The following is a 27,371-nucleotide window of genomic DNA, read 5'->3' on the forward strand; positions in this document are numbered from 1 at the left end:
CCTTCTGAACTCCATCGAGTACAGGCTCAAAGACATCAAATGCTCCTCCTATGTTAAACTTTTCATTCCTGGGGTTATTCTTGTGAACCTCTTCTGGACCCTGTCTAGGGCCAGCGCATCCTTCCTTGGATAGGGGGCCCAAAATTGCTCGCAAAATTCTAAATGTGGTCTGACCAATGCACTATAAAGCTTCAGCAGTACATCCTTGCTTTTATGTTGTAGTCCTCTCGAAATGAATGCTAACATTGCATTTGCCTTCCTCACTACCGACTCAACCTGCAAGTTAACCTTAAAAGAATCCTGAACTTGGACTCCCAATTCCCTTTGTACCTCAGATTTCTGAATTCTCTCCCCATTTAGAAAATAGCCCACACCTTTATTCTTGCTACCAAAGTGCATAACCCCACACTCCCCTACACTGTATTCAATCTGCCACTTCTTTGCCCACTCTCCCACTCTTCTGCTGGATTTTATGTTGTCACGTGCTGATGACAGTCTCCAGCAACATGAATGTAGGTTTAAGGAGATGCTTTTTCATTAGTATTTCAAGTAAGCGTATAATCACATGCAAACAGCTAAAAGGAGGAAATATTCAGGAGAATGTTACATAATAATAGGTAATGTTGGAAATAAGCAGCTCTGTGAAGAGAAAAACGTTAACATTTCAGGTTGATGATCTTTCACAAAATCAATGATCAGAAATGTGAACTGTTTCTTCCTCTACAGATGCTGCCTGGCCTGCTGAATATTTCCAGCATTTTCTGCTCTATTTCAGATTTGCAGCACCTGCAGTATTTTGCAATTGGAATGCTAGGAGTGTTTATGGAATGGCTACTGAGAATGCTCAGTATTTGTCCATGGTTTCTCACCACTTCCAACCTGTAACTAGCAATAAAAAAGACTTGCATTTATGTTGTGTTTGTCGCAGTGCTTCCCAAAGTATGTTGGAAATCTAGCAGCCAAATTGCAAACAGCAAGGTCCCAGGAACGACCTGTGCTAATTGTCACGAACCAGCAACAAAAGAAACACACTGAGCATGATTCAGTGTTAAAAACTATTTTATTAATCACTACTTATGATAATACGTAAAATAGAAGTAAAAATGTTAGTATGTTAGAATTCAAAAATGTTAAACCTTGAACGTTAACCCCAAAACTAAACTCTTTGTGTGTGTGTGTGTGTGTGTGTGTGTGTGTGTGAGTGTGAGACAAAGTCTCAAACTCCAAGTTCAGGAATGGTTCTTAAAGTTCAGTTCTGCAAGCCATAAGGTGAAACATGAGCAAGGGCTTCTTCAACAACCACCGTTGTCTGAAGATAAGACGTAGACGTAGAGAAACATAGAGAGAGTAAATACGAAATCCAAACGTTCCATGATGGAACCCAAACGACACTTCAGTGTTTACTTGGTAGTGACTTCCTCACCCCGAAAAGCATCCGAAACGTGGTCGTCCACACACAAATACCTGTTTCCTTCTACAGGTCAGCAACAAAGTGAACTCCACCGGATTACTTCCAACTTCCATACATGGATTTCAGTGGTAGACACAGTTATTGTTTCTCATCCATCGATAGAGAAAACTAGCAGGCTGGTGTCTCTCTCCCTTCTCTCTCTCTCTTCTTCTTCTTCTGCTTCTTTAATAACGTCATTACGTCCTTTATCTTCTATTGATGTAAGCACGCCACACACACACACACACACACACACACACACACACACACACACACACACACACACACACACACTCTCTATCTCTCTATCTCTCTATCTCTCTATCTCTCTATCTCTCTATCTCTCTATCTCTCTCTATCTCTATCTCTATCTATCTTAAAGGGACATTCACTGAGTCCGTAACATAATGATGAGATGATTGTTTCATTGATATTGGTGGGATACAGTTTGAGAATACCTTGGCATTGAAAGAGTATTGCGATGGAATCTATCTGCATTCACTTGTGAGGGTAAAGTGGAGGCCTAATTTTCGTGTCTCACTTAAAGACTGCACTTCTGATAATGCAGCACTCCCTCAGAACTGCTCTGGATTATCAGCTGGATCACAAACTGACTCTGAAGTGACCGTGCACTCAACTATGAGGACAGGGCAGACCATCTAATTTGAATTTGGTGAACATGTTGAACAGCTGTATGTCTCAAATTTCCTGTAACCTGAGTGTTTTTGGAAGACCTGTCATTAACCAGTACTTTTATTGCTATTTTTAATAGTTCAAAATTGTTTGTTTTAAATTTTACATTTTAATTACTTCCAAAACAAAGAAGGAGCTGAAGATCAATCTGTGTATTTTTTTGTTCTGTAGCTGCTGTTCTGAAAGACCAACTGGAAAAGCTGGTTGCAAACTACAGCCACACCACTCCTGTTACACTCAATGTGCAAAAGCAACCTGGCAAACTCGCAGAACTGGTGAAATCACATGACATTGTAATCAGGTAGATTACATTCCACCCAGCTGACTCAGTAATGAATTTGTGTTAATTAATTCCTGTCTTGGCATCACCTGTGAGTAATTCAGTACTTTAAACATTGTCAGCTAAAGGGTGGACTTTAATATTGTCTGGCCATCATTTTGAGAATAGTTTTGGGTGAATACAACTTTTTTGTGCAGAGCTTCTTTACTACTATAGACTACTATAGAGCAGTAGCGCGACGCTATTACAGCGCCAGCAATTGGGGTTCGATCCCCATCGCTGTCTGCCTGGGTTTCCTCCAGGTGCTCCGGTTTCCTCCCACATTGCAAAGACGTACGGGTAGGTTAATTTGGGTTTAAAATGGGCGGCACGGACTCTTTGGGCTGGAAGGGCCTGTTACCACACTGTAAATAAAATTTTAAAAAAAGCTGGTTGATAAGGAAACAAGTTGTACAGCTGTGAATCCATTCTCCCCTCCACCCCCACTGAATGTTCCTAATTAAACTAGAGAGTTTAGATGAACTGTTACTAATGATTATGCTGGGGATGTATAGAACGCTATTTAATGGAAGTCATTTAATGATATAATTTTTCTTTGTAAGAACATTTTTTGGACATTATATATGAGCTCTCTGCCTAATGGCATTAGTGAAAGTTGCTAACTGTAGTACAGTGTTTATTGACAAACACATTGCTGTGCTGAGGGCCTTGGGCTTGTGCTATTAATCATTCTTACCCTAAAGCAGTCTTTAGATCTTTATGATTTTTAATCCCCATTTAGTTTACTACCTGGTAATTTTCATCCGATGGTGATGAAGGAATGCATCAAACAAAAAGTGAACATGGTGACAGCAAGCTACCAGACTCCTGAAATGAAAGAAATGCATGAGAGGTTGGTATTGCAGGAAGACCTGACTGTTCCTTGTGGAATTTTGCCAAGACCTTTTTATTGCTTAGAAGATTCTGCTATTGAACTTTCAGCTGACTGCTGTCTTGAAAATTCACTTAAAGAGCTTTTTTTTCTTTGTAAATTTCCGAGTGTTTGCATTTTCGGAAGTGATGAAAAAATTGTAAATTACTCATTATGAACTACACAATCAGTCATTAACTAGAGGAAGCAGAAGCAGAATCAAGTATTGACACAGTTTCCTGATAGCTTTTGAAATGAAATTGCATAATTACTTAAAAAAATATTTAAAGCAGTAGCTGGGGAATGTGTGAGGGGAAGGGAAGTCAGCACTTGGGGAATGACCTTGCAGAGGACAGCCGGCAGTGGTGGGTGGGCACTTCATTCTTGGAGGAAGTGTGCAGCCAGCAGCTGGTGAGTGGAAAGAGATCAGGGTGGGCATTGAGGATAACTTAGACACCGCCACAGTTCTTTCCACCTGTCCATCCAAAAGGCTGTCCACTGTGGCAGTCTGGATCTCCCTGTTGCCAGCCACTTTAATTCTCCTCCCCATTCCCACACTGACATGTCTGTCCTCGGCTGTACTGCCAAGATGAGGTTAAAAGCAAACTAGAAGAAGAGCACTTTATAATTATGCCTGGGTAGTCTACAAATCGGTGGCATGAAAATTGAATTCTCCAGCTTTCAGTAAACTGCTTCCCTCTGTCCCTTTTCTCTCTCCTCCTGATCTACCCAGCTCCGATCACCCTGTCTCTTTCCCCTCCACTACCCTCTCGGTCTGCCCATCAACCACACACTCCTCCCACTGGTTCCCCTCCCCACCTCCTTCCCTTGATTCCATGCTACACCTTTCTCTCCCATCAGATTCCATCATCTTCAGCCCTTTGATTCCTCTGTCTATCACCTCCCAGTTTCTGGCACCATTCCTACTCTTTCCCCCCCCCCCCCCCCCCCCCCCCCCCCCCCCCCCCCCCCCCCCCCCCCCCCCCCCCCCCCCCCCCCCCCCCCCCCCCCCCCCCCCCCCCCCCCCCCCCCCCCCCCCCCCCCCCCCCCCCCCCCCCCATCTGTCCATCACAGCTCCTCGCCTGGATCTACCTATCGCCTGTCAGCTCTCGCTCCACCCCTTCCCTCCATGTTTTTAAACTGGCAATTTCCCCTCTATCTTTTAAGCCCAGAGGAAGGGTCTCGACCAGAAACATCAACTGTCCATTTCCCTCCATAGATAATGCCTGACCCACTGAGTTCCTCCAGCATTTTGTGTGTTACTCCAGATTCCAGCATCTGCAGTCTCCTTTTCACCTCTACGTTCTTGTTCATCATGGCACACTTTGCCCCACCCCAAGCTGATGCTCTTCCTTCTCTCTGTTTTGGCTGGAACTCTTAATCACTCTCAACCTCTCCCAGATTGTGTGATACTTTCATCCCTTCCCCTGTGTTACTTCTGTCCTTCAAACCCAAGCACCGCCTGTGGTTTCCACTTGATAATGCTGCATCTCTCCACGGTGTTATATAAGGGTGTAGTAATTCCCTGAGGTCAGTGATAGGCAGTCCGACACCAACAGCACAGGGTTGGGAGCCAGAAGCTACTGCTGATTTTTTCCGTATGGTTGATAGCACAGGAATCCTGTTGTCATGTACACAAGAATTATCTGGCCTAATTCTTAACTATTTCATAGCTGCACTTGCTCATTTACTGGGAATAAATAGATTAAAAAATGGATTTGGTTCTTTCAGTTGTTGTTGGACATCTGTGTTTTACTTTCAAGTTGTAAGTATCATAGCTTCCCTCTGTCACACACCCTTTCAACAAGTGCACACACAACTTTGAATAAACTAATTTAGAGAGTAATATCCTCTAACCCTCTGGGCATGTTTCATACGGCTGCCTTCCCATAAAGAAATAATGAAAGATCTCTGGTAGCTTTGGCCATTTCCACACACACCAAGGGATTGTGATGTTAATTTTTCCATAAGGAGACTGTGTTACCACCAAGATACATAACAAGGAGTAAGCAGCACAATAGGACAGCGTTGGTTTGCACTGACCTTTGTGTATATTAGGGTATCAACAAATAATACATAAGGAATCTTCTTCGATGAACCTTTGACCTTAGTACACATTCATGCACTGACATTACCATGGCTTATATTCAGCCCAGGGATTCACCTCCACCTCACACATCTACAGTTTTGCTTTTCCCCACAATGTTCTTGATTGTCCCTTCTTCCACTATAATCCTTTGCTCCGAGCTTGCTTGACTTTCTAAGATGCTGTCTACAGTAAACCGCTGTCTAGAACCAAGCATGTGTCTTGATGGAAGTTGTCTGTAGTTTCATATAATTGAAAATACCAAGTTTGGGATAGCGATGGCATTCTGTATACAGTGCCTTGGAACTGTCATTTTTTAAAAGAAATTTAACAAATACAAATATAAGGGACACTTGTATAAATATTATTCTGCCTCACGATCAATACAACAGAAAATTTTATATGAAACACATAGTATAATAAAGCAGTAGATCAGTGGGAATGATTCAAGCATTGTTAAAGTATATTCCCATGAGGATGGAGGATAGGGAAATTAAAGCAGGATTTCCTGAATGGTCAAAAAGATCCTGACCAAAATGTAACACAAGGTGGGGTTGATTTACACAAGTGAGAACCAGGTCAATTGAAAATTCAGAAGGGAAGGAAATGAGAGACAAAGTGAAAGCATAAGAGGAGACTGGTAACTAACATACATGGGAATCCAAAAATGTTCTATAGACAAGTCATATAATAAAAGGGCTGTAAGAGGAGAAGTGGGACAGATCAGGAACCAAAAGGAAATCAGCTTGTGGAGGCAGAGAGCATATGAGAGTGTTATGAATGGGTATTTTACATCAGTCTTTGCCAAAGGAGATGCTGCTGCTGGAGTCACAGCAAAGGTGCAGTTGAGATTCTGGATGGTCTATCACAGAGGAGATATTAGAAAGACTAGCCACACGTAAAGTGAATAAGTCACTTGGTCTACCTGGGGTGCATCTGAAGTTGCTGAGAGAAATAAGGGAGGAAATTGCAGAGACCTTTGCCATAATACCCCAACATTTATAGGTATAGGGGTAGTACCTTCGGACTGGAGAATTGCAAATGCTGCATTCTTCTTCAAAAAGGATATAGGGATAAATCTATTTAGGCAATCAGTTTATCTTTGGTGATGCATAAAGCTTTAGAAACAATAACGAGAGAATTATCAGCCTCTTGGATGTGTGTTGGATGATTAGGGAATTATAGCATGGATTTGTCAGACAAAATTGTGTTTGACTACACTGATATTTTGCTGATGTCATAGGGTTGAAGTGAAAAATGGGGTTGCCGCAGTATGTATGGATTCCAAAGGGCATTCGATAAAGTACTGCATAAATAAGCGTGTCATCAGACTGGACTCCATGCAATAAAAGGAACAATAGCAGCATGGATGGAAATTTGGCTGTGACAGAGAACAGAGTGGCAGTGAAAAGTTGTTTTTATCAGGGAGGGTGTAAAGGATTTTCCCAGGGGTTGGGACGAGTACCACGGCTTTTGCTTATTTATATTTATAACTTGGACTTGGGTGTACTGGGCACAGTCTCCAAATTTAGAGATGAGACAAACCGTAGAAGCATAATAAGTGACAAAGATAATACATCTCCTTAAAGTCTACCATTAAGGCTGGTGGCATGAGCAGAGACATGGCAGGTGACATTTAATGCAGAAAAATGCAGCGATCTATTTTGGTAGAAAGAATGAGGAGGAGCATTGCAAACTTGAGGACATAGTTCTTTAAGAGATGCAAGAATGGAGATCCGGGAGGACACCTGGATGAATTGTTGAAAGTGGCAGAGCAGACCGGAAAAGTGGTTTTAAGAAGAATGGGATCTTGGGCTTTATAAGTGGAGGGACTGCATACAAGAGTAAGGATGTCAGGATGAACCTTTATAAGATACTGGTTTGGCCATAACTGAATATTGTGCCCTATTCTGGCCACCACACATTAGGAAAGATATAAAATCCTTAGAGAGGGTGCAGAAGATGCTCACTGGAATGAGGGACTTGTGTGTGAATAGATTGGGGAAGCTGGGGCAGTTCTCTGGAGCAGTGGAGATTGTGAAGGGATCTGGTAGAGGCATTTAAAATCATGAAGCATCTAGATTGAACAGAGAGAGGAACTGTTCCCTTTGGTGGTTTGGTTAAGAACCAGATGTCATGGAATGAATGATTGGTAAAAGAAGCAAAAACAATATGAAGGGAAATGATGCTGTGAGTGGTTAAAGTCTGGAAGATTAGTTGTGGAGACAGCCATTGGGGAGACTGCAGGGAAGTGGGACCAGTGAATTTCATTTACGTGAAGCGGGTACAGATTGGCAGGGTGAAGGGCCACTTATAGTGATGTAACCTTTCTGTGAAAATTCTGTTCCCTGGAAATTTAAAAACATGCACTACCTGCTAACTTGGGGCCAGGGGCGTCAGTAATAATTGAATTTTGATTCTGTGGGAAAATGACTGAAAAATCTCACTGTTTTCCAACATTACTGCCATTCCTGTCCACCCACTAGATTACCCTGGATTTTTTAGGCACAAATATTGTATTATCCCTAATGCATTTTGTATTGTAATGTTTTCAAGTGATGTCACCTTATGCAACTTCATCTCTTTCACAACTTGCTCCATTGACAGTGTGAGAGGGAAAACTCAACCCTTGTGCATTAACAAAATAACATTGGGATGCTTGTACTAATTCCTTGCTTTGTGCATAAATGGCCAGATATTGTACAGTGACTGATTCTTGATGAGCCTTCTCTGTATCTATGAACGTGGTAGTGGAAGGAAAGAAGTGTTGGTGATTTGAATTTTGGGCATTTCCCTATTGCCGTTCCATTGTACTTTTCCTGTTTAGTGCACTGGATGCCGGGGTTACTATTTTAAATGAGATTGGTCTGGATCCAGGGATTGACCACATGCTGGCGATGCGTCGTTTTGATGAAGCAAAGGAGCAAGGATCAACAGTGAGTGCCATTGTTTTAAGATGCTAATCTCCACAAGGGATCATCTCCTTTTCTTTAAACATTTGGACCAGTCAATCAGAACATTCAAATTCCAGTTCTATAGAATTGACAATTTTCAATGAAACTGTTCATTAAAATCGTTCTCTCTGAGCTTTAAGAGACTTTTAAATATACCTTTTGCATATTGAATATATTTTTTTTTACAGAACAAGCTTAGCGTGCCATTTTGTCTACTCGTACGTTGCTCTGAAATTCACTGTAATTAACAATGTTTATTAGAATATACCTGTAGCTGAATAAAATAGAAATAGTAATGACATGTCACTTGTGGGATAACATAAAAACCAGCTTGAAACACAGTTAAAGGGTGAAAACAGTTGTGTAAAGAATGCATAGGAGGTTTAGAAGTAAAGTCCCATATACCAACCGTGTAGATATTTAATCGTAAAACTGATGTGTGCATTGACTGTACTGGAGCATGACTTGTGTTGCTGCGATGACTTTTTCTTCAGGTGGAATCATATGTATCTTTCTGTGGAGGTCTCCCCGCCCCTGAATGTTCTGATAACCCTCTGGGATACAAGTTCAGCTGGAGTCCATCTGGAGCTCTGTTAAACACTGTCCGTCCAGCTGTTTACTTAAAGGATGGAGAGGTAAAATGTTCCGGTTTTACTGACCACTTTTTACTATTTTTTTTGGGAAGCAAATGCAATTTGCAGTAATGATAAACAGCTCCTTTCAATACTGACTGTGAAAGTGATCATTACTGCTGTCAGAAGGAACTCATTAACAAGGATTGAATCCACCCCAATGCACGTAGTAGTCTGGGATCAGATCAGTTGCACTTTATGGCAGAGTTTACCAACCTCTGATCAAATCATCTACACTTAGTGTCAGATTGACCTCAAGAGTTTCGATGCAGATTTAAGTAGCTGCAAGCGCCCACCATTGACCTAAAGTTTATAAATAGCTGTAGTTATCGGCAAGTTGACCTCTGTTTGCAAGTAGCTATATTTTCCTAGATATGTCAATTAAAACCACAGCCTTCCAGGCAACACTGGAACAATAGTAACCATATGACAATGGAAGATAAAATAGAACACCGTCTTAACCACTAAACATTATAAGTTTATGAAGTAATTAAAGGGTTCTTGGTAATAGAACCAGATTTCAATTATTTAGCTACGGCTCTAGGAATGTGTAGTGTTGATACAGCAGTTAAATTACCAGATTAGTAAACTAGAGACCTGGACTAACAGCACAAAGATGCAAATTCAAATCTCCTGGAGGCAGCTGTGAAATTTAAATTATTAATTATCTGGACCTAAACAGAAAAAAGTCTTTGACCACCAAACTATTGAATTCTTGTAAAAAATAATCTAGTTCACTACTGTTCTTTGTGGGAAGAAATCTGACATGCTTAACTGATCTGGCTGATATGTGACTCCAGGTCCACCAACAAGGGCCACTCTTGAATGACCTAGCAAGCCACTCAGTTCAGGGGAAATTAAGGATGGGCGATAAATGCTGGACTGCCAGCATTTCTTAAAAAAAAATCCATGCATTCAGTGACTGAACTCCATGTCCATTTTTGTCGGGTCAAAAGTTGATATCTTTCTGTACTTTCTGAAGCTCTGAAATAGCTTGATACATGTTGTCATTGACTAGTAGCTTTGATGGACCTCTTCAGTGCAATATTTACTCTGTAGAAATCCAAATCAAATTATTAGTACCACTGATAATGATGTCCAACTGGGGTTAGGTAGCCCTGTTCTACCATTCTACCTGGGTCACTGCATTGTTCGACATGGGGTAACAATTTGCTCAGTGCTCACCAGTGTCATGTACATGCTTGTCACTATTTCCTTTGTTTGACATTTCTGACAAGCTATAAGCTTAATAGCTTCAGAATTTATTTGTAGTACATGGTGACCAAGGAATTTATTTAGCTACAACTTTTAGGAATGTGTAGGGTTAGTAGAGCTCTTAAATTACTAGATTAGTCAAGTAGAGTCCTGGGCTAACAATCCAAAGATACAAATTTTTATCTCACCATGGTAGCTGTGGAATTTAAATTAACTCTCTGGTGACTGAAGAATTTTTATTACAAAAAAACAGTGACATACTGAATATGATTTTAAAAACAGTGAGATAGAAAATTTTCATAGTTCTCTCATGAGTTCATTTGATGGAGTAACTATTTTTCTCTGGGATTTTCCATCCCAAAATTATATTGGACATCTGGGAGAACCCTGTGGAAGCTTGTAATATTTGTGAGCTCTTTTCCTCTCTGCTCAGTAAATGGAGTACACTGGATGTTTTTAATCTGCAGGTTGTTGACATCCCAGCTGGAGGTGCTGTACTCGACTATGCTCGGCCAATGAATTTCTTCCCAGGATTCAATCTGGAGGGTATACCAAACAGAGACAGCATCAAGTACGCCAAGGCATTCGGTATCCCGTCAGCTTGCACTCTTTTACGAGGTTCTTTGAGATACAAGGTAAGAATGGAAAACTTAGTATATAAATTGAAATGCCAACTCACCAATAGGAACTGTGATGGAGGAGGCTGTGTATGAGACAATAGAGATTTATTGTGCAGGGTTTAGTCATTAAAGCACTGACTATTGCTCTTCCTAGGAAAGTAGAGCATTAATGGATAGATGGTCAACATGGGATGCTGTTTAAACTGACTGTCAAATTGTTCAAAGGTGGATATGGCATTATTCCCTTCTGTCTGAGACTACTGCCCTCAGTTAACAGGATAGTCAGACAAAGCTTGCAGGCATGGTACTTGACAAGTATTTTTATAAATTTACAAATTTTATAAATTTTATTTACAGCGTGGTAACAGGCCCTTCCGGCCCAACAAGTCCGCGCCGCCCATTTTAAACCCCAAATTAACCTACCTGTACGTCTTTAGCATGTGGGAGGAAACTGGAGCACCCGGAGGAAACCCACGCAGACACTGGAAAACGTACAAACTCCTTACAGACAGCGACGGGAATCGAACCCTGATCGCTGGTGCTGTAATAGCGTCGTGCTAACCGCTACACTACCGTGCCGCCCTGCAGAATGGAAGTGATGTCATGAATAGGAAAAGCCTATTTAGCTCTTCAAATGTGAAGCCTTATTAATGATACCCATATACCATCTGAATAGTATTTATCGAATCTTGAGGGGTTGATTAACTGTCTTGAAAGTTATTACAAATTTCATCATCCTTTCAGTGATTACTTTCTGACTGCATTGAAAGTTCCATTCCCTCAATCCTAGTCATAATCTCCAATACTAATTTCTCAGATTACTTTTGAGCAATGTCCTAGCATTTCCCCTGTGGCAAATGAGAAAATATTTCTAAATTTTACTCCACAGTTCTGCAATGATGGGAGTTGTAATGGAAGGCATCTTTTGTGGGAGAAAATAACCTGCCAGGGTACAGGGAAATAAGGAGAGGTGGAGTGGGTCTAATTGGATTGCTCCCCCAAAAACCAGCATGCCCTGATGGGGATGAATGGTCTCCTATACAATATAGAAGGTACTTCTAGGCATGGCATACTAGGATAGGCATTTTGGCTTTGGAGTCTTGTGGGGGGAGGGTGCCTGGGAACAGATTGATATTGGAGCTGAAAGATTTAATTCTGTATAGGCTTGTATTACCTGAGCTCAAAAGGTTATTGGATGATCTGATTTGGGAGTATAAAAGAGTTGATCAGGTAGATAAGGAATAACTGTTTCCTCAGGTGGCTGAGGAGTGTTCAGAATAGGAGGGCATAATCTTAACATTGAAACTGAATCATTCAGTTAGGAAACACTTTTTTACATAAAGGCTTGTGGAAATTGAGCAGCATGGCAAAAGTAAATAAGGATGCGGCAAACTTGCTTGTCAGCCTTCATGGTAAAAAAAAACTGTTGGAGGAACTTAGTGAGACAAGCAGCATCTGTGGGGCGGTGGTGGGGGGGCAGCAAGGAATTGTCAACGTTTTAGGTTGAGAACTTGCATCAGGACCGATAGAGAAAGTGGATGATATATCTTGTGTTTCAAAGGACATTAATAGTGAATAAGGGACTTGTTAGGGTTTACGTATGCGGGGAAACTATTTGATAAATGAAGGGACAAAAGTGTGGTAAACCTCAAAGTCCTGGTGGTTTCTGCCTCGGAGTTTTAGAGGAAGTAAGTTCGGAAATAACAGGTGCATCAGGCATGTGGTTGGAAGTTCTGATGCATCTTGTAGGCAGCATTAGTAAGGCATAGATGCAGTGGGAAATGTCCGTTTGATCTCTGTCCCATCATGTCAAAAGTTAACTGAAAGAGTGATGTGCACTTCTGTGCTTTCAAATATGCCGTTGAGGCCTCCTCTCCTGAGATTGGGCTCAAGAGGCAGATCTGTGGGGTGGGGATCGGGGACCTGCAACTTCCTTTGGGGATCAGGAACACTGAAACTTTACCACTGCAGATCAGGCAGGGGTGGGGAGAGAAATTGGGGATATGAACACTCTTGGTTACCCTGAATTCTAGCATAATTGGTACCTATGAGGAGACTCTTGGTTTCCGTACCAAGGAGCACCAGGACAAGATTGATCAGCAGATTGTGGAGCTGGTTAACCACAAACATGAAGTGTTCAGTGATTGGAACTTCCACCATTTCTCAAGGGAAAACAACAGTTCTACAGGTATCTTCAGGCAGAAGTCCAGCAGAAAACCCAAAACCAAAAGAACAGGTTGTGGATGGAGAGAGCACAGAAGGCTCACCAACTCACTGACTACCATAATGTGCCCAGGTTCTTCAGCACTGCAAAAAAAAAATTACGTACAGTTCAAAGAACCAAAGCCTCACCTTAAACCAAAAATGGGGGCAAGTACATCAGGGGTAGAGAGGCAATCAATGACTGCAGAAAGGAACGTTTTGAAGAATGCCTCAACTGCAACTTTGTCCTTGATGAGAGTGCCGTTAACACCATCCCACAACAGCCTATCCGAGCCAGTCTTGCCACCTCTCCCGGTCAACAAGAGATCAAGATGGCCATACCCCAACTAAAAGATAACAAGGAGCAAAAAACAAACTGCTGGAGGAATTCAGCAGGTAGAGCAGCATCTGTGGGGTGGGGGAAAGGAAGGAAATGTTGATGTTTGTCACCACGAATGATTCCCTTCCCCCCACGGCTACTGCTCGACCCGGAAAATTTATCCAGCAGTCTGTTTTTTTTTGCTTCAGATTCCAGCATCAGCAGTCTCTTGTGTCTCTAAAGGTATTGGAGCAGAGCGTGTCCCCAAAGAGATTCTAAAATTCACTGGTGAAGCTTTTTTTTAAACAATTCTACAACCTCAGTTCTGGCGCCAGGGAAAAAAAAGGAGGATGTTCATGGGACCCCGGAGATGATGCAATCATGATCATCTTCAAGGAAGGACGCAAGGCCAATTATGGTAACTACAGAGAGGTCTTCCTGTTGCCTATCACAGGGAAAGTCATCCTGTGGCAGACAGTGGATAGACCACTCTTTTGTTACCACAGTTACAGGAGTGAATTCCACATTCCCTCCAACTGCTCTCTGAATATCCCAGCTCTAAGGCCATGGCCGCTCTCATTCTTGTTGTTTTCATCAGTGACTACTTTTTATTGAAGCCCCTTTGCTCTTGATTAACTTGCATGTGAAAACAAATGGTCAATACTGGAGTAATGTGTATTGTGAGGTTTGTTGAACTTGTCATGCTTTCGAAATACAGCTATCCTATTCGAATGTTTCCAGCTGAGATTTGCAACCCTAATTACAAACGCAGTTTGTAGTAGACCCAATTTCCAGGAGGTTTATTTTTGAGAGACGTCAGACATTACTATTGGAAGTATGTTGCGCGCAAACTATAGTAGAGGCTATTAATGTCCCTTTCTTTGGGGGTGTTTGCATTTGCCCACTCCTGGTGCAGTCTCACTAACCTTATGCAGACACAGACTTTCAACTCTGACTGGGGACTGCTGGGTGCTGCTTTTTAATTGGTGTATGTAGTGTGAATTTCTGCCACTTTAACCACACCTTTTGGTTATCTGCTTAAATATCTCTTATGTTGTCTGGCTTTAATTGTGTTTGATAAATTTTTGGTGAGGCACAGGGCATATTATAATGTTTAAGATGTTGCATTAATGCAAATTATTATTCTCCTTCTGGTTTTCCTTCAAATAAATAGACGTGTTGAATTTACCAATGCTGAGAATTAATTTAGAAATCTGTTTTCGTCCTTCGTATTTCACACAGAAATTATTAAGCAGCTTCACCTTTCCTTACGTGAATGCTGTTTTGGAGAGATGTTGTTGTGAGAAGGTTGCTGCATTATTGCACTGGTTTATTTTCCTGCAGATGGGTTTTTGCCCATTATTGAACATCAGCTTATGTTTTCTGTTCCATGTCCTTATGTGGAATAATCCTGAGCCTCCCTCATTACAGAGGATTCAGGGAATTGGGTTTCATGCCTTGTAAAAGAAGGATTTAAACACTTATCTTCTTAGCAACCAATTTGTTTCATTAAATATTCATCAACAGCCAATCAACCATACCATAGGAAATAAAGTCAATCATTTAACCAAGAGTGATCTCAGATAATGTTTAATCAGTCAAATTGCTTTTTTCATAGCAACAGTAATAAAAATTGCCTTGTGTTCTTTTTCAGGGATATGCAAATGTAGTGAAAGGACTTCACAAGATGGGATTGATCAATCCTGATCCATGTCCCCTGCTCGCTCCTGCAGCTCCTCCCATAACCTGGGTAAGTCTCTTTCTTTCAAGGAAAAGTGCACAGGGTTGCTATACACATTTATATTCAGGGCATTTGAAGCTTGCTGTGTAATTGTGATTGCTGCTGGTCTTTCCTAATCTTACTTCTCAGCTAATGTACAGTATTATTACTGGCATCTGGGTCAATTTTTGAGCTACTTTAATATTTCTTTTCTCAACGGTAATATTTTCCTCAGATTTTCTGTCACCATGTGTTAGAATATCTGAAGCTATTTTGATCTTAATCACTTTTTATTCCGTTTGTTTCTTTTGTCCGTAAAAGTAGTTTTCTTTTCCTTCCACTTGGCATTTGTACATTCAATTTATCAACCCAAACTGAAAATAAAAGACTTTGCACAAATTTCCAGATTCAGGGGGTGCTCAAGAAGATGCTGAAGTAGTCTGGAGTTGCTGGTCACTGCTTTTCCCGCTCTTACTGATGGAAAGAGTCCTGCCTCTAACTGATGAGCCAATGGCTCAGTTGATAAGCCAGTGGCACAGTAACCAACAAAATTGTCTCCCCAAAGTCCTCCAAATTCATTGGAAGCATAAGTGACCTCCCATCCCGGAGGCCCTAGTTATACTGAGCTGGCTCCATTGGACAGGCCTCTTTGTTAACGTGTCTGACACCAGACTTCTCAAACAGATGCTCTATTCTGAGCTCTGAAACGGGAAGAGAACAGCAGGTCCACATTCCTGCTGATCTTTGGGAATCCTTAGCCCATGAAAATGGAGAGGAGCATTAGGGATGAAGGACAAGCTAGAGTCTGTGCATGACGAGCACACACAAGCTCTGTGTGAGTGGTGGAAGGAGCACAGCACTTTGCAAATGACCCACACCCTGCCCCATCAGGCACCTCCTGCCTCATCTATTGTAGATTCTATCATTCCCACCTTGGCCTTATCAGTCAGTTCAAAACCCACAAAACAAGAGTGGAAGCAAGTCATCCCAATAGATTGCTGAAGAAGAATCACAAAGTGCGTGTGTGCCATTGGGTAGCACATCAGAGCTATCTTTGATTGCAATGGATTCGGCTGAGTCTTGCTGGATATGGGTGGGTCTCCCTCTGGAATCACTGGCTAATGAGGTCTGATTGTTAATCAGATCTAATGCCAGGTCAGAGCTGGTGTAGGGTCCAAGTGACTATGGGTGTGTGGATTGGGAGGCAAGGCAAAGCTAAGTTAGTATTAATTATTTTTCTTCAGTTTTTGTTTCAATTTATTTCTTGGTGTTTTTATTTGCCTTTAATTATTGATTTCAATGACATTGGCAGAGAATAGGTTTAGGAGGCAAAGGGGAAATTATGTTACTTAAAATTATTTTGCTTTAATAATTATTTCTAAATGTTTAGTTCACATTTTCATTTTTAATATGTATATTAATTTTAAATTTCAAGATATGTATGAATGTCAGAGGCATTTAAAAACAGTTAAATCTTTTTCCTTTTTCAATCTTTTTATTAGTTTTCAAATTAATACAGATTGATATATAGCATCAATATTTATACATGTAATACAAAGAGATCAGGATAACAATCATAGCATATATAATCATAAAGAACAATAAAATATTAAAAAAATCTGTAGATCCAACGATCTCTTAGTAAATGAATATAATATAAAAGAAAGGAAAGAAAAAGATTTACTATATAAATTTTTAAAAAACCCAAATCAATAAAAAAAATTATAAACAATATAAACTAAACAAAAAAAAAACTTTTCAAAAGAAAAACAAACAACAAAAAAAAGGGGGAAAAAAGACTGGGCTAAAATTTCTCAGTAGAAACAGAGCAATATCATGTCGTCAAGTCCGTTCCTCCAAGTTGGAAAGTTATTGAAAAACAGTTAAATCAATGACAGCTTCAACAGAAGGCAAGCTCCACCCCCAGCTTTGTCTTTTGTCAGGGCTGTTTTGGGGGCAGGGCCTTGGTTCCCTGGTACCCACAGCCTAATTGCTATTAGGACCATGATGCTGGACTGCAGGGTGCAAGATTGGCTCTCTGTATATGGCCCAGGTAAGTGCAGGCCTGTTGGACCATGAGTGGTAATTCCAGGCAGAGGACATTACGATCTGGCCCACTGATGCTGGTGAAGATGAGGGGTCGGGAAGCCCTAGTTGGCAACATGAGAGAGGGAGGATGGGGCTGTCAGTGAACTTCCCTTATTACTTTGACCACAACAGGAGACTTGTACTTTCCAGCATAGCTGTTTTAATAATAAAAAAAAATCTGCTGTTGATTTCCTCTAAGAATTTGTTTGCAAATGGTTTTGAAAGTGAGGAACTGGCACAGTAGATCTTGTGCTACAGCATCTCCTGTAACCTCCTCCAGGCTTACCTTCAAATTGATCTCTTTGCTCTTGTACGTAGTAAATAGACACCTTTGGCTTGCTATAATCTTTCTGTAAAAATAATGGTTCATTTTGTGTTGAATTCAAATCAGATGGCCAGCTAGTAATCAAACAATTGAACAAAATGATAGAAGTACATTCAATGTGGTGTGAGAAAGCCTTTTCATTGTGCATCTCCTTCCCTCTTTGTCCTCCCTTGCTGCCTCTATCCCTGTTTCCCCATTTCTTGCTGTTTATTCCTTTATTGCAATGCTATTTGAAACTCTACTGTTCGTACAGAGAGAGCTCATGTGTAAGCAGGTGGGAATTCCACCATCCAGCAGTGTCCAAAGTCTCCAAGAAGCTGTGTATGAAAAGATTGAAAGAGATGATGACAGAATGAACGCATTGAAATGGTAAGAAGAGCACCTGGATTTTTTTGTGATTTGTCAAAGATCACTTACTTTGTTTGTGTCTTAGAATTGGATAGTTAGTGGAGTTTTCTCAGCACCACTACTTATCTGCCAAGATGATCCACCTCAGTTATGATGATCTGAACAATTTAAATGCTCCTCCCCTGCCTGAGATGGAATACTGTATTTGCTTGGCAGTCCATCCAGCAGTTTGGCTGAGACCTGGGCATTCCTGAGACTCAAAATTTGCCATATTTGTATTTGTTTGGAAAAAGTAGTCAGGTGCTTATCAGATTTGAGCAGCTGAGTAAGAACAAACAATATAACCAACATAAGTTTCTGGTAATCTTAAGATAGTTCCTCATTAAGACATAGTTTAGAGAACGTTTATATCTTTGTGCATGGTCTGATGGAGAACAATGTTGATCTTCTTCCAGTGCTGTGGAGGTTCTCTGTTTCTCCACACTTTCCACCATATTCTGTTCATAATCCTACCACCAGGTTGAATCGGTCAAGGCAGCATAAACTGTCCTGATGTCTCGAGCTCTCGTCCTTGCATGACCTAACTAATTATGTCTTTGCCATCTATAAATATTATTTTAATAAACTTGTTTTGTGAAATTACTTTGAGTAATGTTTATTTGCTCTGACAAAGGCTTGGGCTGTTCGAAGATGAACCAGTACGGAAAGGACAGAGCCTTGTGGAGTCTTTTGCAAAGTACATTGAGCCCAAACTTTCCTTTGGTAAGAGGAGTACTACATTTTCTAATGAAATAACTTACTCTGGCTTTAATGTAAAAATTGATTTTGATAAAAAAAAAACGAAGGCAAGACCTACAAAAGTACTGTAGGAATTGAGCTTTGTCCTGTTAGTTTAAGAATCAATTTGTGAACAGGCCAAGTTACCAGAATAAACAGCTGGGGTTGATTCAATTCCACTTTTAAACAAGTTCTGAGCAGAGTCACGGGAAGGTTTTTTCCCCTAAAGGAATGTTAGCATTTAGTATTTATTTATCTCCAAGATAAGAAAAAATCTTTACTTATGAAGTGGCTTTCCTGATCCCAGGATAGTCCAGAGTGCTTCACAGCCGATAAATTGCCTTTGAAGTGTGTCACGGTTGGAATATGGGAAGCTTGCAGTCTATTGGTGGACTCTGCTTCCAATCCTGTGCCAAATTCCCATTTCAAATTAGTTAGTCTAAATCAGCAGTAGATAATCATCACTTCTCCATTTGAGAGAAGTGAAATATAGCAAAGAAGGAAAGAAAATTCAAAACAACTATAACAAAACATCTAAATGTTAAAATATGCAGTTGGTTGGACAGTTTATTTTTCTAAAAAAAAGATTTTTTTGTTGTTGTCCAAATAGTGAGTAGAATCATTACATTGAATGCCACAATTGACTAGAAACTTGGCTGAAACTGCCACAAACATAGTGGCTGCAAAAGCTGGTCAGATGTTGCTTATCTTGTGGTAAGTGACTCAACTGCTGACTCACCATAGTCTTACCATCATCTAGAAGGTGCATCAATTGTGATGGACTAATTCCTAGCTGTTCAACTAAGGAAACTCAATACCAGTCAGTTTAAGGCAGATCTCTGACAGCTACCCCCCTTACCATTCTAAATATCCACTCGCTCTCTACTGCCAACGCACTGTAGCTGCTGTGCATGCTATCCACAAAATCCATGGCAACAACTCACCAAGTCTTGGATGTTCAGAGATATTCAAGAATCTTGACAGCTGGGAGTGGGTCTTGCTTGTTGTCAAGGGGTTTCAGGGGTATTCTGTGGATAGTGGGCCCAGCTGCTGATCATATCATATATTCCACTGTAATTTATACCACTTCATGTAAACCAAGACCAGGAGTGAGGTGACAGTGGACAGCATTATCTGATCCATTACTTTTCCCTGAGCTGACAATATTTAGCAGTGAAAGATAGTAAAAATAGAATGTTAGGAAAGGATACCATTTAAGAAGATGTCTAACATTGTACAAGATTGATCTGTCCATCAGAGAATGCTGGGGATAATACTCGGGATAATAAGTCAGTTGAGGCAAGCAGTATCCCTGTGCTTTCTATGAGAAACAGAAAACAAGTTTTGATTCAAACAATCTGCTGGAGGAACTTAGCGAGTCAAGCAGCATCTGTGTGGGAGGGAAGGGAAGGAAACGAAATGTTACATTTCAGGTTGAAGCCCTGCATTAGCCCTGATGTGTTGACAATTCCTTGTCGCCCCGCTCCCACAGAGTTCCTCCAGCAGACTTTGTTGCTCCAGATTCCAGCATCTGCAGTCTCTTGTGTCTCCAAATTTCGATTCAAGTTGTAATTGTGTTGCTTTTTGTTTCAGCTCCCGGTGAAAGAGATCTGGTTGTCTTGCGAAATGACGTCGGGATTAGACATCCCTCGGGTCAACTGGAAACCAAACACGATAGTCTGGTAGTCTACAGTGATGTTGGTGGCTTCTCCGCAATGGCAAAATGTGTTGGGTATCCATGTGCAATTGCTGCTGAGATGGTTCTGGATGGTAGGTGCATGTTATTTTGTGAGACGGATGTAGGTGCTTCCATATATCGAAAGGGATTCTGTGTACTTTTTGCGTCTGTGGTCGTACTGAATAAGGTGGGGGGGTGGGGGATTCAGGATCCTTTAGAAAATTAGCAGAATGAAGCCAGGGGAGTCGGAACAGTTAGGATCTTGGAAGATGAACCCACTTGCCCTAATACATCACCACTGACCCCAACTCTGGCCTACCCCACTTTTACCCATCTCCCTCTTGTGGATTCAAATCCCATTCCAGAATTTGACACTGTAATTCGAATTTCTGATAAGTGTTGTGCTGAAAGAGTATGGAACTGATGGTGGTGTCATCTTTTATCCGAGAAGCCAAATTGAAGTGCCTGCCAATTTAGGTTAATACAGATCCTCCATTGAACTTGTGTTGCTTGTCCTTGACCTACTTCACACTGGTCACCTATCTTATTGCTTCCTGTGGAACCTTGTGCTTAAATTAACTCTTTATTGTTATCAGAACCCTGATTATCCTGCTAATTAGTTGAGAAGGATTTTGAAATGTTTTTTTGCTTATGGAGATGCCATTAATGATGTCCATTCAAATTAATAATAAACTATTTGTGCATATAAAGTGTTCTGACACAATGAAAATACAATGACTAATAGTGTGCTGGCAGGCACATGATTCACAAACTATGTACTAAATTTCAATTCTGGACACATCTATTTTAGGAAACTGGGCAATTTTTCATGAGAATTATCTATCTAAAAATAAGAGACCGTTTGTCGCTGTCAGGAAATGTTGAACAAGCAAGACTGCTTTCCCCCAAAACTGTGATAGGTGACACAATAAGCGAATCAAATTCTGAAGGGAGCATTGGGTAGTTGTGGAGAAAATATTTTCACCTGTGGTAGAATATGACTCGAGAAAATATGGAACAGTCATTGACAATAAATCCATTTAGGAATTCAGGAGAACATTTAGACTGTGAATGTGGAATAATTAAGGCAAGTAGCACGTAAGGAGAAACTGGATAAGAGGAGTAAAGGAATAGAAGATTGTGCAAATAGGGTTTAGGTGATGTAAGGTGTGTGTGTGTGAAGGAAAGTAAAGATGACCAGATTCTGAGCTCTAATTATATAATCGTGTCAAATCCGTTCAATTTAAGAACTAACAGCAATGGTCATTTGGTGTACGTGATACTAGTATGACTGTTTAAGGCTGAGGTTAACTAGAAGTGAGGTGCAAGTATGTTTGAGTCTAACAGTATCTTGCTTTGAGATTTTCTCTCCACTTTACTGCAACCACAAAACCAAAAGCATTACACGTGGGAACTTTGCTCTTTCTGATGCCATTATATTGTTGATTTTTATTTTATTATCTTGTTTACAGGTGAAATTGCTGCTAAAGGAGTGTTCGGCCCATTGACCAAAGATATCTATCAACCAGTCCTAGATCGTATCAAGGCCGAGGGAATTGTAACCACTTCAAGCACCACCTTTACATGAAAGAACTTTATGACTGGGAAATAATACAGAAGTATTTTGTTTCCCACAGGTTTTATTCTTCAGACACACTTGTAATCTTTTTAACTGTAAATTCCAGGTAACTGTTCTGAAATGTAGTTGCTGCTGACCTTTCTGGTTGAGGCCATTAATTTAAAGGTATTTTCTACAAGTTCATAATGCTAGTTCATCAGTTAATTGAAGAATGTGATAATGAATGATTGAACCTTAATCATTGATGAGGATTGTAAAATGCAATAATTTACTTGGTAATAATCTGAGATGCCTTTTGTAAAAGGTGTTCTGCCGCCAATCCGGTTTTGTGCTCTGTGAACGTATTCCCCATTAAACTGCAGTTTCACTGTAAGTTACAGTTCACTGGTAATGCTGTTGTGTGTGGTTTTCTGGCCACAGTCATAGAGCAGCAAATTGTACAGTCACACAATTATACCTATTGTGTCCAGGAGGAGACCCATTGTGGTCCTCCACCAGAGTTAACCCAATTCCTTGGGATTTTCCTGGGTTGGATCATCTGCCAATGGCAGAATTTCTGTGGGAGTTTTCTTAACCTCCTGCCATTAAATCACAGATCCAGTGACCCAGGTTCAATCCAGTGACTGTGCTCTGGTTTCCTCCCACATCCCAAAGACACGTGGGTTGGTAGGTTAATTGGCCACTGTAAAATGCCCCTACTTTGTAGAGGGGGGAGGAGGTGATGGTAATGTGGGGAGAATAATAATAAAGAGATTGTTGTAGGATTAGTGTAAAATGGGTGCTTAATAGTTGGCATGACTTGGTGGGTAGAAGTGCCTGTTTCTGTGCTGTGTGACCCTAAGACTCGGACTTCTGTCTAGCTCTGGCTCGAGTCGTTTTGAAGCCAGGAAGACCCCATTTAAATGGAAGCCATAAGTTGCAGGATCCATAAGTCCTGATCCAAATGATAGGAATGTAGGAATGTTTCTAAAAAAAAGATCAGTGGAGGATTAGTGTAAATGGGTGCTTGATGGTTGGCACAGACTAGACTTTTTCAAGCTTTATGACTCACTAATACCAGAACACATGAAGCTATTGGTGCTGGTGGGTGAACACAGCTGTTTCTCTGGGCTTCCCTCCTACTAACACCTGAAAAGCTCTAGTCCTATGGTGAGAAATTGGATTTCATCCTTTTTTTTTTGTTGGGCTAAACGTATGCTGTGGTTGGCACTAAGCCCATGCAAGAACCATGAAGTTGGCCAGTAGGATATTAGAAACAGCATTAGGCTGAATCGTACCTAAAATTCTGCACTAAAAGGGTTCTGATGGCTGCTTCTGACAATTTGCTGCTCAACAATGGGAGGAGGGTAATGGCCCTTAAAGGTACACTCCCCATCATCACCAGATACTACCAACACACACACTGGGACTGTCATGGAGAGTAGAGACCTCCCATGTTCATTTAAAGGGACTTTGAGAGTCCTCACCAGAGACGTGCATCCCAGGAGAGAGGTGCTGTTTGCCGAGGGGACCAGTCAGGACCATCACGAGAGTCTTGCAGGAGGTGGCTCCAGCTGTCTCCTCCACGTGTGAGAAACACAACTCAACTGAGCAATGCAGAAATCCATTTTGTTTCCTTGATCTGTCAGGCTGAGCAGCACACCACTATAAGGAGTTGTAGCAAGCCATTTTAATGATTGGATCGGGGATTCATTCACTGATGTTACGATTCAGTGCATGTAGCCTTTCAAAGGAGAATGCGAGGGATTATGTAAGATGGACTCTCTGGGATGATTATTGGTGAACTGTATTGCTGCTAAAGATTGGACTGTGGAGAAGGTCTCTGACTATATGAGAAGTGTTTTTATTAGGGAGACTCCTGTTGCCCATGGAGTCGTTGCATACCTTCCCTCTGCTTTGAGATGGTGTTTTGCTGGCTCTTTCCCTGGTAGCCCTCCTCATCCTCCTGCCCACACTGCTCTCCAACCTCTGCCTCAGGGCTCTCCAGCTCTGGGTTTCCTTGCAGCTCTTTCTACAGTCTAGTTGCTGGCTTTGGATTGCGAGCTTGTGCAGTGTGCTGTACACACTGACATCTCTGCACCTGCTAGGAGTGTACTGCAGGAGCGCAGACTGATATGGGTTTATTTCCAGAAGACGAGAAGTATTTTCCACCATGTTTTTGTGTGGCTCTTGCTGTTTTGGTGCTCAACCACTGTGCTAGGAATGTGAACTGGTGAGAAGAGCCCTTGAAGAGAGTTTGGCCTTGTTCCCCAGGATCTCTCCCTCCAGGTGGCACTGGCTGGAAAAGTCCAGCAGTTTGGTCTCCCTGAAGTTGAGGGTGTCGTGCTGCTCCCTAGAAGTGCGGTGTTGATGTGGATCCACAACCAGCTGAACATTGAGGGGTGGAAACCTTTACACTGAGGAATGCGTCCACGCTGTTACTGGAAATCAATGGCTGGATGCCAGGCAAACTTCAGTGCCCGAGATGCTACCCGTTCTCACTGAAATCTATAACTCCTTCTGCGAATAGAGTGCCTGCCTGAGTGATACTGTGGTGAGCAGAAAATTGAGACACTTCAGGGCTTTGCTGTGGCAACTTGGAGGGTTCCTGTGGTGATGTTGAGAGTCGACTTAATCTTCACCTCTGCAGAGAGAGACATTCAGGCACAAGAATGTGGCCAAGGTCCTATACATCAGTGATTACTGCCTTGCAAAAGTTGAGCCTGTGAACACATCATTCATCTGGAAGATTCAGGTAGGATTTTTTGTGTCTCTGAACACTGGCTATGTTTTTGTCTCCTGCGGTGATGTCCCCAACCCTTTCTGAATGGCCCTAAGTAATGAGTGCTACCAGCAGCAGCAGCATCACTGAGGTACCCCTGCTGGAGAAGAGCTCCATGTTAATTTAAGCACACACACTGAATGTTGCAGGCTGCTGTAACACCTTCTAATCAGTCCCACTCATGCATCCCAGTGTCACAGAATGTCCTTTTAAATTACAGGAGAAGCAATAAATTATCATTGTGCTCCCAAAAGCAGCCAATTTGCATTGATAAGGACAGAAATGGGTGTCGAGCAAACAATGATGCCATTAGTTGCACATCTAATTCTGGAAAAAGCATCAGACACGCAAAAGGGAAATAATAGCACAGGGATGTTCTCAGTTCAATTTAGTGATGAGAGCAGTTTCACTGGGAAATGATTGATAGCATGATTAACTCGGGTAAAATCATATTTTTGTGTGATTAGTCCAGTTTCAAGATTCAATTATTTATTGCTTTCTTAAATGTTGGGATTTGGTTCATCTTTAAACCAAACTTGTTAAATCATTGGCCTGTTTTTTTTCAATGGCATAATTATCACCACTCTGATATCAATTGCCAGTTCATGCCAGTTTAACATGGAAAACCTAAAGCTGCTGTCAGCAATAATTCAGCCTTTGCCAGGAGCATTTGCTGTGCAGCCTTCTCCAACCGAATCAAGGATAAAATGGCTTAAATTCACAGACATTTACAAACTAGCCCTATTACAAAAAGATCCTGAAAATCTGGCAGTTTGTTGTTTGAGGTCTATAATTTTCTGTGCAGGATGGGCTAGAGTTGTGGTCCAACCTGGTTCTGGGAGCCACTGGTGAGAAGACACTTCAACAACTTTTTTAGTCATGTTAAGGGCACGGATATAAATCTCAAATCTCATTGGTCACCCCCTCCCTGCAATTTTCCAACTCTTGGCCAATGATCTCCCATGTTCTCTTGGAAAGCACTTGTACTTCCCTCTGCTCATTTATCTGTAGGACCATGTGCTGTGCCCCACAGAGTCACAGGACTGGAGCGTCCTGCTGATTGGACCATTCAAGTAAAATACAATTCTACGACCAATCACCGTTGAGAAATCAACACCAGGAGCACTGAGGCCTTGGAGAGTGGGCAGCAGCAAACCTTCCTCGGATTTTGGCAGCTGGTGTGGCAGACGGAAAGTCAGGTGCGACAGAAGTGGACCTTGTGGGATAGCAGGGGAGTGCGGAGTGGTGAATGTGGGTGGGCTGGACAGATCCAACCCACAGGCTAAATGTGCACCATGTTATTGTGCTGTGACCCTAAATATTACACAGCAAACTGTCTGGCACCAAAGCAATACTTTAGAATTTAATAGATTTGTGAGGGTAATAGTGGATTCTAAAATAAAATTAAAGTTTGTTATATTTTAGTTGCTGCTTTAATCTTTTTCATGTCCCAGTCTTTAACTGTTGCTCTATTAAATGTTTTAAATATTATTATTTTAAGAACATCTCATTTCATTCCTGGTTTGCTATCAATGGGAATTCCTATAAAGTGACGAGCTATTTGTCAGCTTTACATCACGGTAGCTGGGTCCCAGCTCACTTTGAATGGCACCTCAAACAAAATGGCATTGGAATAGATCAAATTCATGTCAAAGAGATGGGTAAATTTTGCTGAAGAAATTTTTCCAAAGATAGTAGCAAGAGCCATTGCTTTGACAACGATTGCAAATTTTGGGCCTTTAAATATCCAGTAGCGTTTTTGTGAGGGACAAAGTTGTTTCGAAACTTCCCTTGAACAGCTGATAATAAACATAAGTTGGAATAAGCACCAAAGTTGATCACAAAATTGAGAGACCTTCGTTGTTGGCCTGCTTCCATTTCCAACCACCTGTCCGGCTAGAACATTGCAAAGTTATGATGCCACTTCAATGTTGCGGCCCAGAATTAAACTAATACCTTCCACAACTCGCGGGCTTTCATGCTGCGATACATCATGTATGGAATTTCCACAAAGGAGGCTCCATTTCCTGTTGGACTCATTGAGGGGGGGCTTTAGATGTTTTACTTGCATAGTTTCAATGTTTGTGCAGGCACATAACATTAACAATTCTTCTCATTGCCTGTTAAAGTAATTTTATTTTTTTAACGTGGCTTGCAACTCCCTTATGCACAGCGCTTTGAAATCTTCTGCATGCCAGCACAGATGAAAATGAGCGAGGTGAAAGACGAGCAGTTCCAACACCAAATCCAGGACAAGGTAGAGGCAGCAACAGAATGTACTTTTTTTAAAACCTTTTTTTTGAGAAAGTTCTAATGATCTGGCCTCCTTGAACTGCTGCAGCCCTTCTGCTAAGGGATTCCTGTTGTGCTGTTGGGGAGGGAGTTTCAGGATTTAGATCCGGTGACAATGAAGGAACAGTGAAAGCTTTCTAAGTCGGGATGGTGCATGATTTTGAGGGGAACGTGCAGGTGGTGGTGTTCCCAGTACCTGTTGCAGTAGAGTTTGTGTGTTTGAGTAGGCGAGCAATGGCAGTACATTTCGGAGATGGTGCACACTGCAGCCTGTGTGTGGATGGTGGAATGAATGAATGTTTAAGATGGTGGATGGGGTGCCATTCGTGGGCTGCTTTGTCCTGGGTCATGCTGTTGCAGCTGCACTCATCCAGGCAAGTGGAGAGTATTCCATCACGCTCTTTAATTGTGCCTTATAAGACTTTAGGGTGTCAGGAGGTAA

The 27,371-nt window shown here is 41.4% G+C and overlaps 1 protein-coding gene across 3 annotated transcripts in view; it reads left to right on the forward strand.

The window, feature by feature from the left end:
* The window catches only part of aass (aminoadipate-semialdehyde synthase), a 61,643-nt gene extending 39,312 nt beyond the window's left edge, over positions 1 to 22,331 (forward strand). For 2 of the 3 annotated variants that reach the window (XM_052030477.1, XM_052030476.1), the window contains 10 exons: positions 2,315 to 2,444; positions 3,205 to 3,315; positions 8,247 to 8,355; positions 8,868 to 9,008; positions 10,688 to 10,855; positions 15,016 to 15,111; positions 17,748 to 17,863; positions 18,516 to 18,604; positions 20,213 to 20,389; positions 21,770 to 22,331. In XM_052030477.1, coding sequence (XP_051886437.1) covers positions 2,315 to 2,444; positions 3,205 to 3,315; positions 8,247 to 8,355; positions 8,868 to 9,008; positions 10,688 to 10,855; positions 15,016 to 15,111; positions 17,748 to 17,863; positions 18,516 to 18,604; positions 20,213 to 20,389; positions 21,770 to 21,885 — 1,253 coding nt within the window. In that variant the 3' untranslated portion in view covers positions 21,886 to 22,331. The remainder of the gene's footprint in view (positions 1 to 2,314; positions 2,445 to 3,204; positions 3,316 to 8,246; positions 8,356 to 8,867; positions 9,009 to 10,687; positions 10,856 to 15,015; positions 15,112 to 17,747; positions 17,864 to 18,515; positions 18,605 to 20,212; positions 20,390 to 21,769) is intronic. The other variant, XM_052030475.1, reaches the window with a different exon arrangement.
* Positions 22,332 to 27,371: the final 5,040 nt, after the last annotated feature.

The sequence above is a fragment of the Pristis pectinata genome, chromosome 15, assembly GCF_009764475.1.
Source record: "Pristis pectinata isolate sPriPec2 chromosome 15, sPriPec2.1.pri, whole genome shotgun sequence".
Lineage (NCBI taxonomy): Eukaryota > Metazoa > Chordata > Chondrichthyes > Rhinopristiformes > Pristidae > Pristis > Pristis pectinata.